At 40.6% G+C, this 14,922-nt stretch overlaps 2 protein-coding genes across 7 annotated transcripts; one reads left to right on the forward strand and one right to left on the reverse strand.

The window, feature by feature from the left end:
• Positions 1 to 117: 117 nt before the first annotated feature.
• poli (polymerase (DNA directed) iota) lies at positions 118 to 6,125 on the reverse strand. 2 transcript variants are annotated; one of them, XM_051421834.1, is made up of 10 exons: positions 5,908 to 6,125; positions 5,626 to 5,668; positions 5,378 to 5,542; positions 4,765 to 4,911; positions 4,298 to 4,534; positions 4,005 to 4,183; positions 3,139 to 3,230; positions 2,916 to 3,049; positions 1,964 to 2,184; positions 118 to 1,030 (listed from the first exon to the last, which is right to left on the reverse strand). In XM_051421834.1, exons 1-10 carry the CDS (start codon positions 5,995 to 5,997, stop codon positions 245 to 247), a joined length of 2,094 nt encoding a protein of 697 aa, XP_051277794.1. In that variant the 5' UTR covers positions 5,998 to 6,125; the 3' UTR covers positions 118 to 244. The 2 variants fall into 2 exon arrangements, with proteins under 2 accessions (XP_051277794.1, XP_051277793.1); XM_051421833.1 differs by having other exon boundaries at positions 5,626 to 5,751.
• Positions 4,794 to 14,814, forward strand: zgc:152968 (uncharacterized protein LOC564848 homolog). Of its 5 annotated transcripts, none has more exons than XM_051421828.1 (17): positions 4,794 to 4,932; positions 6,136 to 6,663; positions 7,228 to 8,798; positions 8,888 to 8,983; positions 9,389 to 9,650; positions 10,645 to 10,985; positions 11,077 to 11,220; positions 11,304 to 11,418; positions 11,521 to 11,589; positions 11,676 to 11,819; positions 11,953 to 12,066; positions 12,170 to 12,243; positions 12,352 to 12,459; positions 12,657 to 12,772; positions 12,954 to 13,092; positions 14,063 to 14,183; positions 14,433 to 14,814. In XM_051421828.1, exons 2-17 carry the CDS (start codon positions 6,513 to 6,515, stop codon positions 14,519 to 14,521), a joined length of 3,654 nt encoding a protein of 1,217 aa, XP_051277788.1. In that variant the 5' UTR covers positions 4,794 to 4,932; positions 6,136 to 6,512; the 3' UTR covers positions 14,522 to 14,814. The 5 variants fall into 5 exon arrangements, with proteins under 5 accessions (XP_051277788.1, XP_051277789.1, XP_051277790.1 ...); XM_051421829.1 differs by having other exon boundaries at positions 11,679 to 11,819; XM_051421830.1 differs by having other exon boundaries at positions 9,392 to 9,650.
• The last annotated feature ends 108 nt before the right edge of the window (positions 14,815 to 14,922 follow it).

The following is a 14,922-nucleotide window of genomic DNA, read 5'->3' on the forward strand; positions in this document are numbered from 1 at the left end:
TTAACGCTAGCATGGATGATGATTGGAACAACTTTTTTTGGTTTTCTATCATTTTGCTGTGTTAGCGATGCATCAGAAGTCATGCAGAGACAAACTGTTAAACCTGCTACTGTAGAATACTGTAAAGTGTTTCTTTTATTTTGTTAACTCTGTGTATGTATCACATGAGAACACTAAGACATAACATACTTTCTTTAAGATAAATAGCATAACGTAACATCATATAACTTGTCAAAGGCCATCTCTAACTGGGTTTGAAATACTTCAACAAATTATTTGCCTGACTGCTTTTTCCTGCAGGCTTTCTGTCTTTGGTCATCAAGCCTCTCCCTGGTTTCCTGGACGAGGCGGTCTTCAGGACTGGCTTCTGTTGCTTCCATTCAGACAACAACTCCCTTTGAACATCCGGCGGAAGCTCCGAAAACACCTCAGGGTCCACATTTCCTGGTAACACACAGTCAGAAGACTCAGGGAATGACAGTCTCCCCTCTTCCATGACGTTTTCTCCTGGAAATGCACTTGTGCCCCCTGGACTCTGGTCATTCACGGTGGTCGACCTGTCAGATGGAACCAATTTGTTTGCAGCCTCCTTCATGTCTTGAATATTTTGTGAATCTTTAATCGTCTGTGGAGACTTGTTTTTTATGTGGGAGACATCAACAGCTGCATCTGAGCTCATTGAAGTGCTAGGGAGAGAGTTTGTGTAGGCGGGAGATAAGAGCTCCTTTTGGATTTCCTCAGGGAGAAGCTTGAACACTTCTGGGTCAACATACGGGGGCAATTGATGTGTCACCATGTTATCTGTTTCATCAGAGTCTGATCTCGCTGTGCTGCAGGGTACTTCCTGAAGCAGATGGTCTTCTACAGCAACAACAACGGGGCTCTGTTTTCTTTTAAACCCATGTAATGCTGCATCAGAACTGTGAGTTTTTGTGGGGACTGTCTTCGGTGAGGCGTGTTGAGAAATCCCGCTGTGTGTGCTGAACTGATGATCCATACAGTGACTGTCCCCACTCTCAGATGAATCATCCTAGTGGAGATTAAAAGAGGAGGTCCAAAAAGATTTTAGGAATTTCAGACGATAAGGTCTCTTCAGCGAGTAAGCATGGACCAGGGTGTCTGCAGGGTTCACCAGGTTACATTTAATTACCGTTTTAATAACAAAAAAAAAGCTATTTAGTACCTGTTTCACAATCTGCAACTTCAACATGCTGATGGGCGTCATTGCTGGTGTGATCCCATTACAAAATGGTTTATTATTATATCATATTATATATATTTATATCATGTCTTTTCTGTACTTCACAGCAGTACAGAATGTATAATAGTTAAATAATTCCTGATGATATAATTAATTATATTAATTTTAGTTGGTTTAACCAACTAAAAATAATTAATTTGCCCATTATGGGACGATGAGCTTCCTAGTTAGTTGACAGTAAGTAACAGTGTTTGCTACAGGTCTAATGGTGCCGACTGAAACGCCAAACTCCAGTCCACTGTCGAACCAGCTGCAATTAATCGATTAATTTGTTGTTAGAAAGATTATCTGCAACTAACGTTATTTAGAAATTTGATCGTTTCAGTCATTTTTCAAGCAGAAATTGTGGTTGAAAAATGTAAAAACATGTTATACATTGTCAGGTTTCAGCTTCTCAAATGTAAGGATTTGCTGCTTCTCTTTGTCGTATATAAAAGTAAACCGAGTATCTTAAGGGTTTCAGACTCTTGGTCAGACATCTCTCTTTTAGTTTATAGGTGTATAACTTCTCCCGACAGCCCGAAGTCCGATGCAAAGACGTTTTATAATGAACATAAATTCAAGGTATTAAAAACTTTACAAATTAAATTCAAGCCTTTTTTGAGGAAACTCAATACTTCTTAAAACTTTTCAAGACCTGCAGATACCCCAATGAAGATAACCAGATAAGCCAGATTATGCTGCATTACTTCACTGTACTACCTGGCTTTGTGTTGAGAGGAGTCGTGTTTTTCTGGGAGACGTGTTATGTGTGAAGAAAGACGTTATGGAGCCCTTTCCACTGACGGCAGCTCCCCTGGTCTGCAGGTTACTGAAGCAAACGTTAATGAGGGTGAGGTGGAAGCTGGCGCTGCTGTCCACCATCTTGTGGAACAACTTCATGGCCAATGGGACCAGCTGGAGCACAGCATCATCACTGCTGCCTATAGAGACAATACAGAAAATAATGCTTTATTGGCAGTTTTGGACATTAGGATATGGAGATTATGGAAAATAATCCACAGGGCAATATTAGTATTCGAATGTCCAGTATTTATCTTTTAGCTCTGTTTTCGTCTCCACCAAATCCTGAGGGAAATATCTGCCTCTTTAGCAAATAAATGCTCCACTATGTTCATCACCAGATAATAAATAATTTTGCCTGTCTGCAAAAGGTGTACAGTAAGAATATCTGGGCTTTTTCTCTGCAAACAGCTGCCTGCTGCTGCTGGAAACAATCAGTGAATCAAAACAGCACATTTGTGCATTTTAACAGAGAGCTGAGAGATGCTAAAAATGATCCATAAAGCTGAGGGAAGCTGCAGAGTCAGATGACAATATTGACTGTTAATAAAGAAATACTGATTAGAGCAGTTAGAGAGTCATTGACACAATTCAAGGACTAAAAATGGACATAGTTTGTGAGTTTTATATTAGTAGACTTACAGAGGCTTTGTACTTCTGGCATTATATAGCAAACACATCCTTGTGAACTTACTCACCCTTTCAGGATGGACAGAACTGCATTGTGTGAGGCACACAGACAATGTTTTTGGGTGCTGTATGTAACTGACAAAAATCAAGCACGTTCAAGAATGTTTACAGCGAGTGGAAACGTGTCTTCATGTGCCATCCTGAGCTCTTGCAGGTTGAATATTACGGTGTCTTAGCTTACCCGAGGTGATCTTCTGTCCTATGTGAGTGGGGATTGGAGACTGCCGGCTCTCCCTACTGAACCACTTGTTGGTCGCCGAGTATCTACGGATGGTAAGCCGGAAGGTTTGAGGGAGCCTGCCATCTTTGTGCATCCTGGTTTTCAAACAGATGGTAAGAGGCTCAGTGACTTCAGCATAAAAGACCACAACTGCAGGTTTTAAATAGCTGACAAAGTATCTCACCTCTCCACCAGATTGCTCAGGAGTTCTTGAATTTTTTCCAAAACGTCTTTGGTTGATGATATTTTCTTGAAGGAGTCTTCGTCACTGAGAGACTGAAACATGAAGAGGATACTCTAATATGGTAAAATATCACATTTTTACATCAAAAGGGACAATAGATAAGAACTCAGATCATGACTTAACATAACAGTAATAATAGCAATGTTCTTGAGTTTGCAGAACTGCACCAGTGAGTCGACAATTACTTTGTTTTTGAAACTTACCCCCTTAAAGATTCAAGATTGTCCAAAATGACACCCCAGCATGTACTTTTATTTATTTAATCAAGGTAATATATTACTCTCTTTTAGTTTCACTTGTTGCTGCCTACAGGGGTTAAAATGGCTTTCTGCAGACTGTGTTCTGTTGTGTGGACTGTCCGGAGTAACAAAGAATAACCCCAGGAAATGAATACTGAATTTTCTAAATGTATTTCTAACGCTTTACCAGGAATTCTGTTCACCTCCATTGTACTGGTGAAATTTTGGAGACAGATATCTCAAATTTTATCTATCTAATCTTTATTTATCTATTTGTTTTTTTGGTAATCTGGCTGCAAGATAATTTGACTTTTACTGAAAATAAAAATGTACTGACTGCTGATTGACAAAGTCAAAGAAAAAGAGCTTATATTCAACATTTGTTTGGTTAGTGTGAGTGTCTGAAAGCCGATGTTTCAAGCCAAAACTATAAGAACTGCAAACGCATTTGTACTGAGGGACCTTTTAATGAGGCAACTTGGATGTCAGGAGGTGGAGCTGAGCTCTGGTTGGCTAAAAACATACACTCCTTCAGTTTAAGAAGATACTGGTCATTTCCTAGCCTACCTGAGGGGCGCCAGATGGAGTTACAGGTGAGTCATCAACACCAAGGGCCAGATTCTTCAAGCGCTGAGCACTGGGACCTCCAAACTCTCTCACCAAGTCATTCAATGGGAAGAGCTGTAGGTCTTTCACACTGACCAATCCCAATGCTTGAAGCCTCTTAGCGGTTTGGTGACCCACCCCTAAGAATACATGACCAGACCACAAACTTATCATCCAGGACACTTGATAATTGTGACATGGGCCAAAAACACATCATAAGAGCTTTGAATTGAAAAATAATTACACATCTATACCCGGTACTTTGCGGAGACCGCTCAGGCAGCCAATGATGTCACTGATGTTCTCCGGCAGCAGCGTAGTTTGCTGGTTGGGTTTGAAGGTGCCCGACACCAGTTTGGCCAGTAGCTTGTTTGTGGCGATGCCAGCACAACCAGTCAGACCCAGTTTACTGTGGATGGCTTTTCTCAGCTCTGCTGCGATGTGTGAACCTAAAGCCAGCCTTGGATGATCACTGGCTTCAACAGCTGCACCTGAGCAGGAGAAGAAAATAAGAAATGTATGTTATCTGTGTGGTGAAAAGCCGACATTCTTCAAGAGGATCCAAAAGTAAACTTTTCATGTGGTGGGAAACAGAAATCGCAATGCAAATATTTAACAAGTTTTAAGCGTCTTGGCTTGTTTCACAACTCAGTTCCTGGTTTCCATGAGCCAGATGTACATAGATTTACAGTTTCTCACCAGAGGCACAAATGAGACTTACTGAAATGGTTGTAGACATGTCCTTTAAATGAAAGATTTCTAGACTCCGGGGTCTCTGCCAGCCTTGTTTCTACCATCTTTGTTATGTCCATGAAGTTTTCATCAAATCCAAGTCTCTCTACCAGTGGACAGTAGGACATCAGCAGCTCTGGAAAGAGGACAAGAAAAGGTAAACAAAGAAGAGCACCGACACAGAAAATATACATGATGATGAATATGTGGGTTATAATGTAGGTGTAAAAGTAGCAAAGGAAACAGTCATAGTGGTAGCATAGCAAGAAATGCAGAGAAAAGGATGACACTCGCATTCCTTACTGAAATGCAAAATGTCAACACTGCATTTTGGCTTTTTATAAGTGGACACATGTTTAAAATGCAGAGTCTCGAAAGAATCTGACATCAAAATGTGTTGTTTTGTGTTTTAAGATAGCTCCAATATTCTCTGCTACCACCTAACAGCAAATAGACCCACAGGCGAGAGGTGACATTGTGTGTTTTGGAGTGGATTTACTCTAAATACTGAATTCTAACTACTAAACTAAATGTTACAATTTATATGGCGAATACAGATTTATTTGCAGACCACCTGAGTGTGATGTCTCACTCCCGCCTACCTGTCACTTTATAGGACATGTCTCTGTAGTGTGTCAGGTCTTCTCCTTTAACCAACACCAGCTGAGGACATTTCTCCTTAGCATCGGTCACAGACATCAGCTTGGTGACCCCCTGCTCCCTTGCCACATAGTTACAGGTGACTATGATGTATTTCTGCTGAATACCTGATGATAGGAGAAACATTATTGACCCACAAGAAGCACTTTATTTTATTCATTCCACTCAGGATCTTTTGTAGTAAATTTACCTAAAGCCACTTCTCTCAGTGCTGGGTTTCTGATCATTTCCACCTGAGCATAGAAACAGTCCAGGTCAAAGTGCAGAATGACTCTGTGTGCAGGTGTTGGTACTGATTTCTTATTGAGGTTTGGACCTGAAACCGAGATTACACATACAATAATAACTAACTGACACGTATATATAGCTGATAGGCAGAGTTATGTTTCCCTCTGCGTGTTCAAACGGCAACTGAAACCCAAAATAAACTGGTTTCAGACAGTTTACCAGCCTCCCTGTCTTCAAACTTCACCTGAAGCAGCAGCAGCTGCTGCAGCGGGGCTGAGTGGGACTGAATCCACGAAACTGCTCCTCCACTCGGTTTCATCCTCTTCCATCTCATCCTCGCTCTTATCCATTTGAAACAACGTAAATGTAATGTGTGTTTTTTTGTAGTTTTTAATACGCGAGATAACACTGCCGCTGCTGCGGTAGCGGTGGGAAAAGTGTACCAAACAGTGAAAATACTCTTTCCTTGTAGGTCCCAGTTCAAGTCTGTGCAGCAGCGCCATCTACCGACACGGAGGGATTACTACGACACAACGAGCCGTAGTCAATGTGACCGACTAACGTGAATCAGCTTCCCTGGCTCAATATGTGTAATATTTATTTCGGGATTAAATAAGCTTTATTTTCTGAAAAATATTCGTTTTTATGGACCTTAAAGTAGCAAAATGTTAACAAATGAAGACAGTTAAGTAAATATTTAACGGTCGTCTCTCGACCTGAGCAGAGTCTATAAAAGTGAGGCAGACGTCCCTTGAAGCCTCCACCTGCTGTCCGGGAGTTAGTTAACGTCAGCTAACTAATTAGCTAAACCAAAGGGTTTGCGCATCGTGAAAAGTAGCGTTTTTGCTGATGTTTCCCTCGTCTGGTCTCTTTGCTGATATAAATTGTCCTTTCTCAAAACGTGGGCTTTGTGAGCGGCCTCACTGTTTGTACAAACATGCCACAGAATTGCGGGATGGGTTTGGTTCCTCGGATAAATCATCGATACTTGACTTTGCAGGTCAGTGTTTTAGGGTATGTTAGCTAATGTGAGCTAACGTTACAATGGATGTGTTGGTAGTGTTGCCTGTTAAAAAGTTTTCAATGTATTTCAAAATGGGCTTTAAAACTTTTTAACTCTTGACTGCCTTGCATGTGTTTTGCATTCAAATAATGGTAAAAATTAAAATTAAATGGTACATTTCCTTAGAGAATAAATTAGCCACCTTTTGTCCTGTTCCCTGTAATTTTAGATTAAGTTTTGTTATTTAGCTAATGAATTAAACACTTTTGTGGGTCTGCTTTGTTCCCAAGACAGGTAAGGAGAATCAATGGTTTTATGAAAAATATAAAATTTTATTTTTGGGTCTTTTCTCTACAATGAATTTAATTCAAAATACTTTATTCATTCTGCAAGGGGCAATTTGTGGTAAGCTAGTTTTAAACCATAAAGCACAAATCACATGGTAGTGTAAAGATATTTGCTCCTGTATGCAGCCACAGGTCACCATACTAGAACTTCCCACAGCTTGTTTAATCTCACCCTGTATTATCTTCCACCATATTTCACATACATTTTTAACAGGAGTCAAAAATGGCTATGTGTATGCCGACTGCGGGGCACCAGTGAATGATGTGACCAAAGATGACTGCATCCAGGAGCTGGAGCGGATCAACAAGGAGATTGAAACTGTAAGGCACGAGGTGGAGCAGGAGCAAAGGCGATTGTCGCACTACCAGACTGTACAGGCAGACAGCAGAAACACTGTGCCTAATTCTGCTGTTTCCAAGTCTGAGACTGCAGGTAAAAATGTAGACAGAGGTTTTTACGGAAGGTCTTCATGCACAAACTTAACTAAAAAGTACTCCAGAGCAAAGAAGTACGTGGTTGACAACTCAAAACCAAGGACTGATTTGGAGTATGACCCTCTCTCCAACTTTTCTGCTGACTTGCGGTCTTACAGCTCATCAGGTAAAGAACAAAAAGTGAGAAAGGGACAAAGTTTGAAAAGATCAAGAAACGCTCTACCTTGTGACGAGAAGAAGCCAGTGGCAGATCAGGCTCAGCTTTCCCGATCGCCATCTCCAGATGACTCAAATGAAGACAGCGTCCTGATTATTGACATTCCTCCCTCGCCTGACAAACAGAGAGGGCGAGATCAGACATCAGTTGATTCTGTTGCTGGCAAATCCCTCCAGGAAAAAGTAGAAGAATTGAAGGAGATCAAAACAGCGGCTATTTTACTTAATTCTCCACCGCTTCCAAACACTGAGGCATGCAAGGTTACATCTCCACCTGCCCCAACAGTAGAAAAAAATATAGTTAATAGTAAAAGTGGTGCTGAAAACAATCAAGGTCCATCTTATCTTTATGAGAACAAAGAATTTGTAAATATACCAGTAGATGGGAGTGTAGTTGACCTAACTGGATGTTTAGAAGACGGGGGAAGAGAGAGCCAGACAATTACTCACTTCCAGGCTACTGAAACAGTAGTTGAGAAAAGTCCTGAACCTGCAAGTCATCCTGCCAACACAGACCAGCAAGACTGGAACAATCTTGTGGTGAAAGAGGAAGAAAACACGTTTCGGATTGAATTGCCCCAGTGTGAGAAAATGGAGCCATACAATTTTCCTCAAAGGAATTCTCTTTTTTATGAAGCTCCAGCTGCTATCTCAGACCCATCCTGCATGCAATATACCAAGAAAGCCCAGACAATAGAACAGCCAGCTCAGAACAGAGTTACCAATCAGTGGTGTTCCACAAAATGTGTACCGTCAGTGCTTCCACACCAACAGAAAACATCAAGCAAAATGCCAGGACCAACGCAGGGTAAAGCTGCTGTTAACCATGCTCAACCTGAAAGCTGCCTGGAGCCAGCAAAACTAGCTTCAAGAGACAGCCAAGGTCCGGCTCGACACAATTCATCAGCATCAAGTTTGACAAACATAGCTGAATCTTCATCCGCATCAACTGAGCAGCTTTTGGAGAAAGCAGATAGTGAAGGGTTTATAATCATTGAGTCCAGCTCTGATGACGAAGATGAGCTCAACTATTCAGAAATGGAGCTGTCTGACAGTGACCCAATGGAGGAATGCTACAGGATCTTCATGGAAGCAAACGAGGATAAGGGAAATGAAGAGCAGCCTGATGAGTTTGTAAGTATGCTGTAAATACCCCAGATCTAATATGAAGAAAGTTTGTCTGTACAGTGTAAAGGTCTTTTACTTAATCTTGTCATTTTTAGGTTGAAGCTATGGATGTGGAGAAACAGGAGTTTAATGCCAAACTCCAAGCATTGCCAGGAAAGAAGAGGGTGGCTCATGAAGCCAAACATACAGAGGTACATGCTATATATGCATGAAATGCCAAATTTTAAGTATTCATAGACAAAAATGGACAAAACAGAAGTTGATATTATGTATTAAAACCTTTTATATAATTAGCACACTGCACTTTATTTCTTTCCATATTAACTTAAACAATTAAGAGTTTACAAAACATCATTTAAATTACAGTTAACATGTAAACGATTTTTAAATTGATGAAAGAAATAAATTATATGCCCTTGTGTGGTAAACTTAAATGTATTTGATAATATGGTGCAATATATTTAACCATAGATAATTGGATATGAATATAAGATGAATGAGAGTGGCAATTTTCCTCTAGGTCACCACCGTAGAGAAAAGTACCTAGCCTAAATTGTCCTTTTAAGCACATAGTTTGATTTATCTGCTTCGTTCAGCAGCCAGTGGCTAAGAGAAGAACTCAGCCCCAGGTGCTGGTTCCCCTACGTGGGCCTGCTGTGTCGGGGATTGCCTCCCAGCCTTCCACCACCACCACCAAGATTCAGCAGGTACAGCAGAGAGCCCCCATGCTGACTGCTTCATTTAGAGGTGGCCAGACGTTCGTTTCTTCCGCGTTTCAGGGGAGGCCAGAAAACCAAAGTACACCTACTCCTTCAGCTCTAACCCCTGAAAACCTGCAGCTTGCTACTGTGCAAAATGGTAAGCATCTGTTTGCTGTGATGGATTAGGGTTTTTAAAAAAGAAAATTAGTGTCAAGATCAAATAGTAGCACTGTTTCCCATTAATTACCTAGACTATGGCGGTCTACCATTGTCTAATTTCCCCCGCCATAGTGCTCTAGCAAAGCCTCTCACTCAGTTTTAGTATCTGCCATCAATAACTAGTGGACAGTCTCGCTCTGCACCTCCTGTCTATTGTCAGTCACACTGCTCTGCAGTGATACACACAGAGAGAGGAAGGCGGTCACAACACCTCTCCCTGGATATAACTAGTTAAAACCGCGAGCGGGAGGTGGGGAAAGAGATGGCAGCTTGTAAGACCAGTAGGGTTTGTTGCAGTGTTTTGATCTAGTAGAAAATGAAAACAAGGTATTGTCCCTTTTTATAAACTGTCATATAAGGCTAATCACTTGACCAGAGCGATGCACAACCACATTCAGCACGATGGATATGTGGATGTTAACCTGCAAGGAGAGGAGGCTGCTTGTGCTAGCGCTGCTAACGTAAGCCACCCTAAGCAAACCAAGATGACATTTACTGTCCCAATCCACAGATGCAGTGATCCCACTCAGACTGTTATTTATATTTATATTTATATATATATTCTGATTAATAATGTGAGAAAATGGAGCCATACAATTTTCCACAAAGGAATTCTCTCTTTTATGAAGCTCCAGCTGCTATCTCAGACCCACCCTGCATACTAACTGACAAGGATATTAGTTGCCAGGAAGATCCTTACTCAAAACTCAAACTAACCAATGCTGATCAAATGTGAATCAAGATTCTGTCACTGCATTTCCTATTTCTCACCTCAGAAGTTTTCAGAAACATATTTTAGTGTACTGTTAAACTGTAATACAGGAAAGTATGTGATCAGGCAAACTGCCTTACTGCTACAAAGTAGAATTTGTGTGGTGTGTTTTTGTGGCTATTCCTGAATGCAGCATATGTGTTTTTGTCTTATTCCACAGCTTACATAAACTACATACCTTTGGGAACTGCCGTGATCGAAGTGGGCAACAACTTGCACTTGATCCTCCCAGAGGGCGCCTTCCCTCTGCCTGGTACTTCCACTTCCAGCCAAGTTACTTCAGTGCTAACCCCAATGAGTCAAGTTAATACCAGCACTGTAGCTGTGAAACAAATATACCATCCACCTGCAGTTACCTCTGTGCAAAGATACCGCACAACAGCACCTGTGCTCATTCCTGCGCCAGCACGTAAACCTTCGCTGACTTCTTCCTTTGCATCGGCATATTCAAGTCCAGCCACTTCCACTACTCCTCAAGCTGCTGTTCATGCTACTGTGAAGGTGAGAAGTGAAAAACAGCCTCTGTTGGGGCCGTGGTGTGAGTTAGACACGTGTCATCAGTTAAATATTAACAATGAATGTATTATTTTAGCCAGTGCCTACTAAACGTAAATTGAAGCAGCAGTGTGAGGCCCCCAAAGACAAAGTGCCGCATGACCTCCGACAGCGTTACGTCAACATGTTCACGGAGGAGTTTCTCAAAACAACAACCAATGTTAATGATGCCTTTGAAAAGGTGAGCTTGTCCCACTCAATGCCATCCTGACTGACAAACTACAGTCTAGATATTAATTTAATTTCTGTCCATGTTGTTGAAAGGCACTTGCTGAAGAGAGGACTGTGTATAATCGCAGTGTGAACAAACTCAAATATCAGAGTGTTGCAGTGAATGCACTGAAGAGGCTGAAGAACCAAAGTGCTGTTGCTGCTAAAGGTGGAAATCTCTGGAAAACCCAAACTTTTCTAAATAAAATGTGTAAATGATGCTGATAAGATATCATTTAGTAATATGTCATATTTTTTTTCCCCTGTGGAGATGAAAAAGTCATCAGCCAAAGACTGAAAGGCAACATTCCACTTAACCTGAAGAAGTTTAAAGGAAATGGTGAGAATTGGTGACATTTTTATTTGGTACCTTTGTCCATTTCATTCAAATATTTTGACAGCTTCTAAGTAAATAAATTTTTCCAGCAGATGATATGGCATTGTATGACAGTTTGAAAGACTATATTTTGACTGAGGAAAGGCTGATTGAGAGCAACTATCCTGTCCAGCACCCAGAGAAACCTGGTTGTGCTATTCTTTTTGCTGACAATAAAAAAGGCAACACAGACTGTAAGTGAAATCTTTAAGACAATTTAATGCAGTTCTCATATTATATCACTAGAGGGCACACTTAACCAGTGCTGTACTTGCATTGAGGGTTTCTTTTCTCAGTACATTTCCCTCTGGCTTTTCTTGGTTAAAGCCCTGAAGAGGATCTGCTGTCGATGTGGGGCTACATTCTCTGTGAGCCAAACGGGCAAACACATTCGTAAGGAGGAGTGTAATTACCACTATGGGAAAGGAGTTAAGAATAAAGGTGAGTATACTATAGTTGTATGCTTTAAAAACATCCCAAATACTTCAAACTGTTCAATATACAGCTTACACCATTCATGGTATACATTTCTAACTGTTTACAGTGCCAGGTGGAGTGGAGACCCGCTACAGTTGCTGCGAGGGAGTCATGGGAGCACCTGGATGTCAGGTGTTTAAGGTAAACGAATTTGGAATGGGAGATTATTCCATAGCTTGATTCTCTCCTAAGACCTCCTCAACTGTAACAGTGGGTTAAGTAATATTTTTTTTGTCTTTCCTTCACTAGTTGCATGTCCATGATTCCCTCAGCCTTGATGGTTTTGTCTCTACTCTTCCCAGACATCCCGGGCCCGATACGGGCTGTCCTGGGGTCTACTCCTTGGATTGTGAAATGGTGACCAGCTTCTTTGAGGGGCTTAGTTTTTAAAATCTTTGAGCACCAAAATGTGTGCCTGATGTCAAAACACACATTAATTGTTAAGCCTGTGTGGTTGTATGGATGGAATTAAATAGATGTTGATGTTTGATATATAGCTGGCCTTAGGTATGCAGTGCGAACAATGTATATTGTGTTCATTTTTGTCTTCATAGTGCTATACCATTCATGGTCTGGAGCTGTCCAGAGTGACGCTGGTCAACTCTGGTCTGCAGGTCGTTTACGACACCTTTGTCAGACCTGATAATGAGGTCATCGACTATAACACCAGGTAATGTAATTGAATGGCTTTTTTGCTTTTAACACCTACTTGAACTATCACTTCTATAACAGATATAATGTCCATCATTACTAATACATGGTGATAAAATTAAGGAAATTGTACAACCGCCTTATCAATGTATTTTGAATCCGCCAACTGCTCCGGCCTGTGTGACACTTTACTTGTGAAGGTTTTCAGGCATCAGTGAGGAAGACGTGAAGGGTAACCACACCTCCCTCAGAGAGGTGCAGGAGACCTTATTGAGCTTCATTAGCGCTGACACCATTCTGATTGGACACAGCTTGGAAACAGACCTCTGTGCCCTGAAGGTGACTACTATAAGCTTTTCCCAACATTATTTCACAACCTGTAGTTGTTGCAGTTGCAATCTTTGCTAACCTGTGATTCTAAATAAGCCCAAAACCAAACTATGAGCGTGTTTGCATAAAACAAGGTCTGTAACAAAAAGCTAGTCACATTCAACATGTCCACCACAATTTCCCTGCAAAGAGCCTCTGTTATTTCTGAAATATCCATGTGTGGGTTATGTTTTAACGAATTTGTTTTCTCTCGGTATTGTTTTTTTAAAGTGAGTTTTAAAACTTTTGTTAGTCCTTGTGATCATCTGGCAATAGTTGCTTTTAAAGGTGGTTGATTAGTGAGGATGTTTTTATTATTTTTCATAATATTGATTATTTTTTAATAACCTGAATTTAGAGGGTGTTGACAAACTAAAAACGCCTCACAGGAAAGTAGAAACTCTGAATTAACTTGACAATCATAATTACAAACACTGCTACAAATCTGGCTCATGAAGTAGAAGGTTGAATGTCAAGCACCAGCTTTTCTCACCTATTAAAGGGGTTTGGAAAGTTTTTAAAGCAACAGAAAACTAACTGCTGAAAATGGCAATACTGTGTAATATGTCTCATAAATTATTACATATATCAGACAAATAATTGCGCTGATCAAGAGAGGAGAGTGTGGCCACATGTTGGACAGGTATGTTGTGTACATGATTGGTTAACAAAGGCTAGCTGGCATTCAACATATGACCCACTTTAGTTGGTCTAGATTCTTTAAAATATGAAGTACTTTTTAATTTGGTATTTGTCTACACCATTAGACACACTGTTTGTTTATGACTTACCATCTTAAAAGAGAAACAAAAGTGGGCCTAGAACACCACTTACCGTGAAGGGTTGGTTCTTTTTTATGATTACTGAACAACAACTTTAACTTTATCAAAGAGGCTACTCGCAGTAATAAAAGCTCTAGATATCTTCCTCTTTACTGTAGTTGCTCCATGGGACGGTGGTGGACACATCAGTGGTCTTCCCCCACCGTCTGGGCCTCCCTCACAAGCTGACCCTCAACAACCTCACTGCTGAATACCTCAGGAGGATCATCCAAGAGAGTGGTGGGTCATCATGGATAACTACAGCCACCACACCGGTTTTCTTTGCATGTCCATTAAGTTTAAACTCCACCATACCTCTGAAACAAAATCTAAATTCAAATAAAGAAATGGTTCATAATCAGATTACAAAATTGTGTGAAGACCAGCAAAACGTATGTATTTCAAACAGTGTAACTGATTTATAGGTGTATTGTATGTTTTGGCAATGAGTACATTTGGTTAAATATACTGTATCAATGTTTCTCTCAGTTTGTGGCCATGACACTGCAGAAGACGCCGCTGCCTGCATGGAGCTTATGTTATGGAAGGTCAAAGAAGATGGAAAACTGAAAAAATGATGGAAATAAAACGATTATACATGCACGCGCAAACACACACAACAAATGTATGCTATTGTTCAAATTTGAATGTCATCCATTTGTGTAAAGCTCTTTTGGCTCTTTTCTGATGACATGGGAGGGCTGTTTATTTTTAGTTTAATTACATTATTTGATTTATGTTTGTTCAATTTTAATTTGCAGCCCATGTGTCCATGTCTGTATAAATATTACTAACTGCACTGTTGTGTGCTAAGAAAACCTGAAGGGGTGGGGTGTCATATGTATTTACAAAGTAAAGGCGCAGAATGAAATTCTTTGGCGTGTGTGTTTTTTTTTTTTTTTTTTTTTTTTGTTTTTAACCCCCCCCAAACAAGCTTACATCAGCCAATAAGCATTTAGCTTGAATTGTCAAATTGGCC

This window comes from Dicentrarchus labrax, unplaced genomic scaffold (genome assembly GCF_905237075.1).
Source record: "Dicentrarchus labrax unplaced genomic scaffold, dlabrax2021, whole genome shotgun sequence".
Taxonomy (NCBI): domain Eukaryota; kingdom Metazoa; phylum Chordata; class Actinopteri; family Moronidae; genus Dicentrarchus; species Dicentrarchus labrax.

Excerpts from the sequence above, each read along its gene's own strand:
- poli (XM_051421833.1), bottom strand. The coding sequence starts at position 6,013 with ATGGATAAGAGCGAGGATGAGATGGAAGAGGATGAAACCGAGTGGAGG. Across the intron at positions 5,752-5,907 it reads AGCAGCTGCTGCTGCTTCAG|GTCCAAACCTCAATAAGAAA; the intron begins GTGAAGTTTGAA and ends TCTCGGTTTCAG. Across the intron at positions 5,543-5,625 it reads ACTGAGAGAAGTGGCTTTAG|GTATTCAGCAGAAATACATC; the intron begins GTAAATTTACTA and ends TCCTATCATCAG.
- zgc:152968 (XM_051421828.1), top strand. The coding sequence starts at position 6,513 with ATGTTTCCCTCGTCTGGTCTCTTTGCTGATATAAATTGTCCTTTCTCA. Across the intron at positions 6,664-7,227 it reads ATCGATACTTGACTTTGCAG|GAGTCAAAAATGGCTATGTG; the intron begins GTCAGTGTTTTA and ends CATTTTTAACAG. Across the intron at positions 8,984-9,388 it reads ATGAAGCCAAACATACAGAG|CAGCCAGTGGCTAAGAGAAG; the intron begins GTACATGCTATA and ends TGCTTCGTTCAG.